Source organism: Dermacentor variabilis, chromosome 4 (genome assembly GCF_050947875.1).
Source record: "Dermacentor variabilis isolate Ectoservices chromosome 4, ASM5094787v1, whole genome shotgun sequence".
In the NCBI taxonomy this organism is placed as follows: Eukaryota; Metazoa; Arthropoda; class Arachnida; order Ixodida; family Ixodidae; genus Dermacentor; species Dermacentor variabilis.
The window spans coordinates 4,794,550-4,808,063 of NC_134571.1; the positions used below are offsets into that span (position 1 = coordinate 4,794,550).

The 13,514-nt window shown below is 46.8% G+C and overlaps 1 protein-coding gene across 1 annotated transcript in view; it reads right to left on the bottom strand.

Annotated features, from left to right (window-relative positions):
• Nucleotides 1-303: 303 nt before the first annotated feature.
• LOC142577689 (HHIP-like protein 1) overlaps nucleotides 304-13,514 on the bottom strand; it is a 124,624-nt gene continuing 111,413 nt past the window's right edge. The window contains exons 3-5 of the mRNA XM_075687149.1: nucleotides 4,198-4,370; nucleotides 3,316-3,462; nucleotides 304-497 (exon numbers count right to left, since the gene is read on the bottom strand). Coding sequence (XP_075543264.1) covers nucleotides 304-497; nucleotides 3,316-3,462; nucleotides 4,198-4,370 — 514 coding nt within the window. The remainder of the gene's footprint in view (nucleotides 498-3,315; nucleotides 3,463-4,197; nucleotides 4,371-13,514) is intronic.

A 13,514-nucleotide genomic window follows, 5' to 3' on the forward strand; every position in this document is an offset into this window, starting at 1 on the left:
GTACTTGTCCAAATGAACGTGGACCTTGTATTTCAGGGTTTTCTTTTCGCTAAGGTGTTTTCACTTTTTTTTTAATTCGTACAACCCGGTGATAGAGTGGCGTGCACGTGGCGCTTGAGGCATTGTGTGTGGCTGACAGCGGTCGCTCCTTGGAGCTTGTGCCCTTGCAGTTATGCAGTCCAGTCAGAGCACACATACGAAGAGGTCTTGGACCAGAGATCGTCATTCTCAGAAGCTGCGGCCCATGGCTTTGAACAATGCAGGCATCAAGCCAGCCGAGAGGCATCGAACAGCTCAACCTCCCTATGCACCATCTGGAGGCAAGGGTGCTGTTGTGCCCGACAGCCGTTCAATGGGGAGGGGGATGCAACCCGACAACATGCAGATGTCACGCTTCATGCTACGATTCCTCACAGCTGTAAGCAGCCCAAATTGGCACGACCACGCCAGAATCGGAGTCAGCAGACGTTCCCCTCTTTCCCTGGGCAGCCGAACTCCTGTTGGTGGGAAAAGGGCAAGCGACCTCCTGACGCACTCGGTGGACCGACACGCTTGGATTACCGACGCACTCGGTCACCCGCCGCCATCGTTTCCCCGACGCTGGTATTGGTCTCCTGACGCAAGATTGGTGGAAACCAAGAACAATGACGACGAAGGCACAAAAAGCGCATCCAGACGGCTATGAAGGAGGATGACACTCGGAAACAGTGTGACATTCGGACCCCCCCCCATGCTAAGACGACACCATAAAAATTAAAATTAAATTATTTAATTACAATAAAAACGTCCCAAAACCACTTTCTGATTGTGAGGTACGCCATAGTAGAGGACTCCGGAAATTTCGACCACCTGGGGTTCCTTAACGTGCACCTAAATCTAAGTACACGGGTGTTATCGCATTTCGCCCGCATCGAAATGCAGTCGCCGTGGCCGGGATTCGATCCCGTGATCTCGTAGTCAGCAGCCCAACACCATAGCCACTGAGCAACCACAGCGGGTGACGCTACCATAGTGTGCTCCGATAGTTGGAGCGGTTTTGTAAATCTCAACCGTGTACTTTTGTTGAATCTATTCCATTCTCTTCATTCTCCTAAACGTCGCTCGGAACCTTTTCTCCCAGTACCTGGCACGGCACCATCCATGGAAACTTCGTTGGCCGCATGGACCTCAGACTTCACAACAACATTCAACGCTTTCACTGAATCCTTGCAACCTTCGTACGGTCTTCAACTTTTCAGGCCATGAGGGGAGACAACATTTTTAGGTCTATTAGTGAAGATGGGCTGGGCTTAGTACATCTTTATGTGCGGCAAATAGTGTCTCGTTTTTTTTTTTTCGCCATACTTCGCATCCTATAATTCGGTCACTCATGGAAGTCGCACTTGTTAAGTCGTTACCTGATTTAGTAGTTTCTTCCAATTTTTCGTCGCGTTTACGCTTGCAAGGGTTCATGCAAATAGTTTACTTGGCGGTTCGTTTTGTGACAGTTTGGTTTTCCACTGAATAAATGTACTCTGTGTCACGTAAAACGTTATCCAAAGGTTTACTGGCCATGCTATTCCCACCTCCATTTTACCGATCACTATACATTAAATGGCCAGGCCACGATGTACTAAAGCGAGTTCGTAAAATGTGTACCTCCCCTTGCTGCAAAACATTCGTTTATAAACTTCATAGGGAAACCATGCCGGTAAAAATATGGCGACAAAAGAAAGGGTATCTTTGTCTCCTCTCTTAACTGTCGCCTTTGTGATGTGCCAGAGACATTTGAACATTGTTTTAGATGCATCGACGCCATCCTACTTTGGGATGTTCTCCAACGGACTTTAAAAAAAACTTTGAGGTTATCGCTCATACTGAGCGATACTGTTGCCGACATCTGGTGATAATGCACCTTTCGATGTGTTTTTTTAATCTTATGGGAATGCAGAGTTCTTGGAAAAATTGAATGATAGGCCGAAACGCCGAAACGGTTGTATTACAAGGGTACATTTCATCCAGATGACACTGCACCTAAATTATGTTTATGATTGACTCGATATACAACCGGACTGGTACCCCGTTTTGGTGAGGTGCCTATCCTATACCACCCTTCTAAAATGAAACCAGCGTTTCCATCCACAGTATGAACGCTGCCTTTTCAGTGTGTGACTGTGATTGTGCCCTTCATTCTCTGACTATGCACAACTGGTGAATATAGGGTTGAATGCTACTGTGAAAAGAAAAAAAACCATGAACGAAAGAAAAAAAATGCCGATGATTACGTTACTTCCTGATGCAAAATGTTGTGCGCAGCTCTTCAGCTGTTTTGGTTTTTCAATATATTCAGGCAGAGAATTCGATCACGACATGTATCTACAGTTACAGAGATCTCTTTATTCTTCGCACCATATTCCTTCTTCAATAAACACTTCACTCCCCTTTCTTTATTGACATGAAGGAAGATTTGTGGTCGGAGAAATAGATGGATATATGCTCCACTTGCTGAACCAATGCCGGGTTCGGCCTAGCGCACCTCTGGATTCTTGCGGCAACGACGCTGGGCCTCGGCTCGGGCAGCTCGTTTAGCAGCAGACGAATGACTTCCACCTGTTCCCCAGCTTATGCTATGCTATGGTATTCTATGGTGGGAGTCTTGCGATAACAGTAACTGCGTGTAACAAAATAGAGACGACACCCCCGCCCTGTCACACTTGGAGCAACCACCCCTTAAAACGAGGCACTGGATCCGCTACTGCAACAGGCGGTAAAGTGAAAAAGTGTTACTGGACTATTGACCGGACATATAAATAAAGCGAGCCATCAAGTCTCTAGCCCAGGCCTAGATTCAAGGTGCGAAAGAACCCTTGAAACACGAAGTGCCTGTCCTCATCCCTATCTTTCTCTCCCTGAGGGAAGGCTGGACGGCTGCGTTCCCTCCAATATATTCTCTCATCTCTCTCACTTTCAATGCAACTTTGCTTCACTAGAATACAACATTGGTGTTGGATGTACAAAATTCTTTTGTAACTACGTGGAGCCGGAAGGACAAACAACAGCGTAATCTTTAGTGCAGCTTCGCAGCGGCATCGAGCTTTTGTACAAAATAAATTTGTGCCATTTTCCAGTTATTATTCTACGGTTATGCGAATTAACTCAAAACGGTTCGAACCGATACTTCTTGCTTCCCGTCGAAGCAGAACTCAAAAGTTTTGGGAGAACCGAAACCAAAATCGCAATGAAGAAAGTTTCGTCTCAACACCCAGACAAGTTCCGACACAGCTGAGCCGCGTACGACGGCAAGGCGCCACATGGAGAGAATTGAGCCTCGCGCACCTTTGGCCGGACGGTGGCACGTTTCGGAGCAGGGAGTCCCCTGGCGCCAGCCGTGACGCTTGCCGGCCTCCACCAGGTGCACCTCCTCCTCCTCGGGCCCGTGCGGCTGCTCGACCCCCGTGTCTCCGCACAGCAGCCGCACCAGGTCTGATAGCGTTTATGAGGCAGTTTCAGTTTAGCGTTTGCAACCAAACGTAAACGCATTACGTACGTAAAGAAATAGCGCTGTCATCACTGCGCATGCTCTGAACGTTATTGGGCTTCTGCGGTTTACGTGCGCTGTGATAACGTACGTTCTTTGACGAGTTTAAAGTTGGAATGTTTACGCAGCTAAGACATAGCGTTGTCGAACATGGCGGCACCCATGGCTCCCGCTTCAGCGTGAACTCTCGCTGCGCTCTGACTCGCGCTGGCCGCCAGTAACTTTTGTAATGAGCTTTCGCTTACTCTACGCTCACCTGAAACGTTAGTTATGAGCGCATAACGCGTCCAATTTTTGAGGTCTTTCGCGATTCCGGCGCCCGTACGCCTAACGAGACGCGTCGGCATAGCAACAAAAGGGTGGTGCCCTATTTTATAACGTCTTCCTTAGGTTTGCGTTCCCGTACGCCGTACGGTGAACTAAATGTCTTGAAAGGACGCGCAACGTAACGTCCCGCAAACGTGATTACGTCTCACGTACGTAAGGCGACAAACGCTATTCTAAAACTATATGTTATTACGGACTAAATACACACGACCAGTGTCCTGTTTGACATTAGTTGGAACACCTGTTTGTAAAAGACGTCATTCATATAAAACATCATTCGCAGTGTCCACACAACTGTGTTTGCATCGTTCAACGTAGCGTGTGTGGCTTCCACACGAAACAGTCGCGCGTACCGTGCCCCTCCTCCGTTGAGTAAACAGTGCACCTCCACGGATTCCGGAAACCGTATGCGTAAACCTCGGGCAGCAGCGACGGTCCGAGGCCAACAAACGGATTGTCAGCAGGCACCGCGTAGTGCTGGCGCCTCCTCACGTCCAGCCGAAGAACCTTGCCCAGGAAGGAGTCGCTGCAAATCGAATGTGATGTAGGTATGTCACACGCATGCGTGCATTTGTTAGTCGTTCCTTTCCACAACGCTTGCGTCAAGGAGACTGAATGCAGAGCAGGCGTGTAAAAGAATCTATGACCCAGCACATCGAAAGAGTTACAGTGACGGGGCATAATGCAGCCTGTGCACCCCACGCCAATATAAAACTGAATCATTAATCTGTGTTTAAACAGCGTGCTTGTTAACACACCTGTGATCCCGAAGGACGAAAAAGAGGAGCAGACGGAGGAAGCTCTGAACTGTGGATTATTTACTTTTATATACACATACAATGCTTCTTTATATAGTTAAAGCTTTTTTTGTTTAATTGAAATGATGAAACAGAGAATAGCCGGTGTCCAAACCGACAAGAATGCTGTGATTTCCCTGACTTCCCGCTACCTGCAGTCTTGCGGAAGGCCGTGAGTGTGCTGGGCAACACATAACTTTATATGCCATCGGGAAGAAGTTAAAACTTTTTTTGTTTAATGAAATGATGAAACAGAGAATAGTTGACGTCCAAACCGACAAGAATGCTGTGATTGCCCTGACTTCCCGCTACCTGCAGCCTTGCGGAAGGTCGTGAGTGTGCCGGGCAACACATAACTTTATATACCGTCGGGGAGAAGACGAATTCGTTGTTATAGTGTCTTACTCCCACTGTATGTGACTAATGTCGCTAAAGATCCTGGCAGCAAGACCGCGACCACTGAATGCGAGCGTAATGGCTGTGACCAGAAAACAGACGAAAGCCATTTTGTATCACCATCGCAACGTCGAAAGCTTTCTCGCGCCTGGACGAACATTGCGAGAACGCTATCGGTTCCCCCTCAAACAGAAGAGAGGAATTGTGGAACAGCGAAACGGGGCTGCCAGACAGAATGCGCTTCTAGCTCGCACAAGGTTTGGAGCAGAGCCTCGAACCGTTCGTTTCAGCGAAGCAGCGACCGTTTCAAAAGGTGCAGGGCTGGCTCACGATTTTGCTGCACCCTCTTTGTCGGTGCGGACTTGGTGCGAAGCAGCAGCACACGGGCGCCGCCATAGAACCCCGCTTTGCGGCCTCGGAAGTACCTGCCATTCGAGACGTTCCAATTTAAGTACTTAATGCAAATTAGTTGCACAAAACATTACGCCTGCACCACGACAGCACCCCGACGTTCGAGTGTCCGGTTGTGCCGTGGCCCGCAGGGATTGAGCTACGTTTCCAACTTCTCGCGCACCGCCGTTAATTGGTTCGGAGTAGTGCGAGAAACTCTGCTGTGCACTGCTCCTAATGCTGTAGCTTCTTTTGCGTGAGACGGCGGTCATGGGCGAAGCATTTCGTCTGCACCTCAGTTGCTCTCTGGGGTGAAGCGGTAACGCGCATTGGAACAGGAATTTCCGTCTTCGTCAATATGATCGTAGCATTAGCCACGAACTTCATGGTAATTATGTTCAACTATCTCCTCAGAACAAGGGGATTATCTCAAGTCTCATTTCTGGCGGTGTCAACAAAGCAGCAGTGGCCGCCTGACTGCATGATCCTAATTTCTCTGTGCTCTCTTTATCCTCGGGGATCATTCCCTACCTCTTTATGATTCAATTGAATTGAATTGAATTTTATTCCGCAACAAGAAAAGGTTACGAGGAGGACAGGTAAAAGCTGTAAGAACAGCTTGAGGAGCCCTGACCCCCTAGCACACGGGGAAGTATAAGAGCATGCGGCTAAGGGAGTACGACCGACTCAGACGAAACACTGAAAGGAGTTATAAAATGTCGCTTGAAAAGGGGATTTCACAGTAGTCATAAAGAAAACGGAACTCATCGTATCACGTCATTATACAAACATTAAGCGCAGTTGATTTGGTGGTGTACTAGATATGTCAATGTTATTTTCTTTTATTATGTGGTTTAGAAGTGTAGGCAATTGAAATTTTAGCGTTTGATTTCCGTAATTGGTTCTACCACTTGTCGACATACCACACTTTAGCATGGCGAATATTATAAGCAAGGAAGTTTTTCTCCAGCCTTGCTAGGTTTGTCATGGCTTCATTATTTTTCAGCAAACCGAGTTTGTATAAACGGCATAGCTTGTAATCATAAATTGATGGAACCTGAATGATGTGATGCTTCTTAAACAATTCTGCAGTGTGGTAGCGATATGCGACTCTAGAGGCTAGGCGTAGAGCACTTTATTGCAAGACGGAAAGTTTGCTAATGTTTGAAGCTGTTGTTGTTGACCATACAAGAAACGCGTAATTCAATAGAGAGGAAAATAAAGAGTTATATATGAGTATGTTAACAGAGGTAGGAAAATAGTAGCAGTGGCGGCGCATAATGCCGGTTGTCCTAGGTAGTCTATTAATAATGTAGTTCACGCGATCATCCCACTCACGTTTTGTGAAAAATACACGCCCAGTGATTTGAAGCTTTTTACCACTTCAATGTGAGAGTTATTTAACGATATGGTGGGTAGCTGGACATATGTGTGGCGGGAGTGAAATAAAACAGGCTTCGTTTTATTAATGTTTAGTTTTAGGGAGTTCATATGAGCCCATGCATTAATTTCAGACAGTGCGCTATTCACTCGACTACACAAATCGGCACACTATTTGCCTGGAAAGGATAAACTCGTATCGTCAGCATAGATTATATAATGGGCTGTTTCATCAATGTGGACAATCTCATTAATACAAAGTATGAACAGAAATGGTCCCAGGATGCTTAATTCACACCTGTTTTAATAGATTTTATTGAGGAATGTTTTCCTTCAATGACTACAAATTGAGTACGGTATAGTAAGTACGACTTGATTAATTTGTGCACCGGAAACGAACGATTTGCAACCCGGAAACGAACTTGACCAATCGTGAATTTCGATTTGGGTCCAGAAACCAAAGGGAAGGCGAGCCTTTGAATGAGTGGCTGACGGAGCTACGGGTGTTAGCCACAAACTGCGAATTTGGGGTACTGGAAGACCGGATGCTGCGCAGTCGGATTATTCTGGGGATTCGAGACAAGAGCCTGCAGCAAAAGTTGATTGCGGAAAACGCTTCGTACAAAAACACTACCGATGTTTGTCGCACGCAAGAGCAAGGGAAAGAGCACTTTCGTGAAATCAGTGAAGCCAGCGCAGGACACGGCAGTTAACGCAGTCGCAAACAAAGGCGATGCCTGCGGCAGCTGCGGCTATCGCACAAACCGCGGCGAGCCATGCTCCAGTCGAACATGTAATAAGCGCAGAGGGTTTAACCACTTCGCCCGAGCGTGCAAATCGGCAGCACCTTGGCGAAGCTTTCCCCACAAGAAGAAATAACTACGGCAACTATGCGCAGACGACGACGACTTTTTTCTGCAAACATTAACGGTGAGGACGGTCAAGACAGACCACTGGAGCGTGACGGTGGATATTGAACGCCAAGCAATGACATGCATATTAGACACGGGGGTGAATTGCTTAGTCATTTCATGGAGGGACGTCGCAAAGCTACCTGATCAACCAGAGCAGGCTTGCCGGGTTGCGCTAACAGCATTTTTCGGCCACAAGTCAACCGCCCGAGCAAAAATGCGCCGGCTTTCAGCCAATGAGAGGGTGGTCCCCGAAGCATTTTACATCATAGAGCAAAGTGTACCAGCGACTCTGAGCGGTTCAGCAGCCGAACCCCTTGGAGTTACCTGCCGGGTCATCGAGGTCAATCAACTTTGCCCGCCAGCATAACCTTTCGCAGAGGTCTTCACAGAACTGGGTGATCTCAAGGGCTACGAGTACGAAATAAAACTCAAGCCTGGTGCCGTGGGTGTCATCGTACCGGCTCGGAGAGGACAAGACTAGAGCGGAACTTCAGCGTATGGAGGATCAAGGCGTCATAACAAAGGTAACTGAGCCTACAGAATTGCCCAGACACATGGTTACCGTTGTTAAAGGTGACAAAGTTGGAATTTGCCTGGATGCAACATCGCTCAATCAAGCCATACTCCATGAGAACTATTCCGTGCCAATGTTAAAGGGTGTCGCTCCTAGGCTTGCCGGGGAACAATGCTTTTCCATGCTTGATGCAGCTTCAGGGTTTTTGCAAATTCGGCTTAGCGAGTCCAGCTCCAAGCTTTGCACAATGAGCAGTCCGTATTGTCGCTATCGGTTCCTTCGCATGCCGTTTTGAATAGCTTCGGCCTCAGAAATGTTCCAAGCAGCAGTGCACCGTGTTTTGAAAGGCTTGTCCTGTGTGGCGGTTGGAACGGATGACGCATTACTATGGGGCAGAAATAAATACGAACACGACTACAGCTTAAAACTTGTGTTGCCCCGTTGTCAACAGCACTTCCTTCGACTTAACCCCAAGAAGAGTGCGTTTCTGCTGCCGGAGGTCCGGTATTTGTGACACATCCTCACTAAAAAAGGTCTATGCTTGGATTCGGAGAGGGTACAAGACATACTTGGAATGCCTGAACTTACGAACAAGAAAGCACTGCAAGTATTTCTTGGTACGATGAATTCCGTGCAGCCGTTCATTTTCAACAGGTCAGTGGTAACCGCGCCGCTTCGAGCTCTGTTGCGTAGAGATATTGCATGGGTTTGGACGGAGGTGCAACAAAATAATTTTTACACCTTGCGTCAATCCTTGACTAGATCACCCATTTTGGCTTTCTTCAACCCTAAAAAGCTTTTCATTCTCTCGGTTGACGCAAGCCAATTTTTTTTATTTAGCCATACTTTTGGCCCAGAGGCCGTTACACGGGTTGGGTACCGCCCAGAAAATGAAAATAACATAATGTACATTATACACAGTGCACGCAAATTATACATCAAATACTGTCTTTTTTGAGCGTACATTATTAAAAACACCGGGAAACTAGTAACAGTACAAATACAACAGAAATATACAGAGACGATAAACATAGTCTGCATTATATCTAACATAATGTACAACAGTTTCTTTAGGACGTCATTTGCTTCAGCTTGTTTTCAAATTGTGTTACGGTACCACTTTGAATAATCGTTGTTGGTAGTCTGTTCCATTCATTTATTGTTCTGGGGAAAAAAGAATTGGCGTATGCATTAATGTGCAGTTGAGATATCCAGAAATTATGTTCATGTGTACCACTTGAGGTTCTGCCTTGTTGTGGCGCTGAGTAGTGAGTAGTATTTATGTTAAAATGCCGTTTGCATAGCACCAAAAGAAACTTAAGGTAACGCTCCCCAACAAGTTAAATTACTAGCCTATAAGTCACTTATCCGTTCAAAACTAGAGTATGCGTCACCCATATGGTCCCCACATCAAGCATGCCTCGTAGATGACCTTAAAGCGGTACAAAATCGTGCCGCCAGATTCGTTCACTCGTCTTATTCTCACGAAGTCAGTGTTACCGCCCTCAAAGTGGAATCTGGGCTGCAAGTGTTATCCCTCCGCCGACGCATAGCAACACTTGGTCTATTCTATAAGCTTTACCATTCATCACTTAACAGTGCCCCTTACATAACACCGCCCGCATACATATCTCCTCGCACTGGTCACCAATTGCAAGTTTCCCGTACACGTATGAGAACTGTTAATTTTTCAGCATCTTTTTTTCCTCGTGCAGCCAAAGACTGGAACAGCCTTCCTCGCAATATCGTCGTTCTCACCTGTCCATCCTCTTTTTCTGCCAATGTGACTGAGTACCTGTTGTCACAAATTTCAGTGTTTTATTTTTTATGTACACCCACCCCTTATGTAATACCCCCTAGTGGGGTCTTTAAGGTAAATAAATGAAATGAAATGAATGAAATTAAGTCTGGCTACGTGGCGTCATTCGGCTAAGGAGGGCAACTAATTGCAACATTTCTATCAGAATCAGTTTGCGAGTAACGCGACAAAATAGATCGAGCAGCTCTTCCCTGGACTCTTTTAACCACGTTGATCAATCCTGTTTCATAAGGATCCCATACAATACTGGCATATTTCAGTGTCGGTCTTACCAGGTATAAGTAAGCAGTTAACTTAGCGTCTCTCGAAGCAAGCTTGAGCTTTCTACGCAAAAACCAGAGTTTCATTTCTGCTGTCGAACAAATGTTTTTAAAAACATCTTCCTTCCGACTCAGATTCTCGGAAATAGTTACGCCTAAATATTTAAAGTTATCAACGGCGGCTAGTGTAAAAGAACCCAGGGTGTAGTTAAAGTCAACAACATGTTTTGTCTTGTTTGTGACACAAAATACCACCGTTTCATCTCTGTTAATTTTCATCTTTGAAATTTGGCACCGCTGTTCAACCACTAGGAGAGCGTCGTTAAAAATTTTCGAATCGTTCTATGGCCGTTTATTTCTTTATAAACGAAGCAATCATCTGCGAAAAGTCTCACCCTTATGTCTTTGTTAATACATTGCGCAATGTCATTAACATAGACAACAAATAAGAGTGGACCCAACACAGTCCCTTATGAAACACCCGACGTGACGTCTAATTCTGATTTGGAGCCATTAATTTCTACGTACTGCGTTCTACCTGTTTGGTACGCACGAATCCATTGTGTTGTATTGTAGCTTATGCCAAGATGAACCAACTTATCACTTAGCTCTGAATCAGGGACTCTATCGAAGGTTTTGGACATGCCAAGACAAATACATTCAATTTGCCCCTTGTTGTCCAAAGTCCTCGCAAAATCATCAATTGTTTCTACCAGTTGCGGCACTGTCGAAAGATTCCGCCTAAAAACATGTTGATTGGAATATAGAAGCTTTTTGTCTTCCAGGTAGGTGTATATTGATTTCGATATTGCATGCTCAAGAAGTTTACACCATACGCAAGATAAGGAAATGGGGCGGCAATTTTCAATTTTTTGCCGGTCTCCAGATTTGAAAATTGGAACAACCTTGGCCACTAAATAGTCATTTGGGATGCATTTTTTTTCAATTGGTGCTTTAAAAATGATCGTAAGATAGTGTCCAATCCATTCCGCACATCTACGTAGAAAAAGCATTTGGTATATCGTCAGGACCATTACATTTTCTTACGATAACGTTTATCGGGAGGGAAACGAGTCGGAGGGAAAATAGGAGTCGGCGCACTTCTAATGCAAGACGGCTGCCCTATCGCTTTTTCGTCCCGGTCGCTCACAGAGGCGCAACAAAACTATCCACAAATCGAGAAGTAAATGCTGGTGATAATGCACGGTTGCACGAAGTTTCATGACTACGTTTTTGGTCAGGCAGACGTGATTGTACAGACCGACCACAGGCCTTTGGCACCGGTACTCAACAAGCCGATGCATCAGTGCCCCCTCCGCTTGCAGCACATGAGGCTGACCTTGCAGCGCTATCCGATCAAACTGGTGTATAAGCCAGGCAAAGAACTTTTTCTTGCGGATGCTTTGTCGCGTTTTCCGAGCAAAGTGAGCATGCGCGAGGAAACTGAGCAGTTTCAAGTCAATGCTGGAATTTGTTTCAGCCTCGAAACCTCGTCAAAAAAGTATTCTTGCAGCAACAAACAACGATACCGTTCTCTCCAAGCTGCGGGAATATGCGCTGACCAGTTGGCCTGACAACAAGCACGAGGTTCCAGGAGCCATCCGCCCCTACTGGTCTTATCAGTAGAAGATATGCGCACAAGACGGTCTTCTATTTCGCAGCAACAAGGTGATCGTACCAGGTTCGACGAAAGCAGAAATATTGGCTCTTTTGCACGTCGCACATCCCGGAGCCGATAAGATGAAAGCGCGGGCACGAAGCGTCATGTTCTGGCCCTGCATGGCAAGCAACATATAGCAATCTTGCCGAAACTGCAAAATGTGTCAAAAGCATCAGCCACGAAACGCAAATATGCCGCTTTTGAGCCATGAGGTTCCAAACGTGCCCTGAGAAGCTGTAGGAATGGACCTATTCTTTTACCATTATTGTCGACTTCTATTCCCTCTTTTTTTGAAATAAAGGAATTTCGCCATACCACTCCTAACCAGCTGAAGTATTGGTGCGCTGAACTTTTTTCGGCTCATGGATTACCGCTTAAACTGTGCAGCGAGAACGGGCCGCCATTCAACAGCAAAGAATTCAGATACTTTATATATGGGCTCGGCGTTATCCACGTAACGTCAAGCCCATATCCACGCTCAAATGGTATGACGGAGAGGGCCGTGCAAGAGGCAAAAAAAACTACTACAGGATAGCTCTCTTAGACCCCTTGACTTCCACATGGCTCTGCTTAAATGGCGTAATATTCCGTGAAATGCTGTTTTGAAGTCCCCTGGGCAGAGACTGATGGGAAGGTAGATAAGGACCCTGCTGCCCGTGCCCGCAACCCACCTGGTGCCGGAGGTTGCGCCCAACCGAGCCGTCCATAACCGTCTCCAGGAAATCCGCCAACGCCAGAGGATCTACTACAATCGCCGCACAAGGAACCTGCCGCCCATGTCACCTGGCCAGAAAGTGACTGCATACGATACCCACGAAAGGACATCTGCGGTCTTTCTGAGGCCAGCTGAGACGCCGCGCACCGTAGTGGTGAAGACTGATGAGGGCCAGGAAGTTAGACGCACTCGCCAGCATCTGCGAGACGCACCTACACATCCCGAAGAGAATCCTCGTGTCGGGTCCAATTGATTAGACAACGCCCAGCCCGCTCAAGAGCTACGCAGAAGCACAAGGCCACGCCGTGAGCCCTGCCGCTACCCACAAGCAGATTGGATTGGATTGAATAACTTTAATGAAAGGTCCTGCGAGCTACGGGACGCAAGGTCCCATAGAGCGGGCTACTCCCACGTTGGGACCGGGAGTTGTAACTCCCTGGCCACTTCGTGGGCTCGCGGGACGGCCCAGAGCTGCTCCGCCAGGTCCGTGCTACGTAACGCTTCTTGTAGCCTGGCGGTGTCTTGATCCTTTTTGCGTGGGTCCGACCACACGGCCAGAGCAAGTGATGTACGTCTAGTGTGCTATGGCAGAAAGACCATTGTAATTATTTGATTTCCTAAGAAAGGAAAGATGTAGCCCGGCTGAGTCACTCTGACGTCGCCGGCCATATCGTTAAAAGCACGTGACCAGTTATGTCGCCATTCCTTCCTATATCTACTTTGTTTCAACCGCAATAAAGATTGTTCATCACCCGACTACCGGCCCGCTTACACGTACCACGGCCTGATTCATTGTTATGGCTGCGCATATAAGGCATTCTTGAA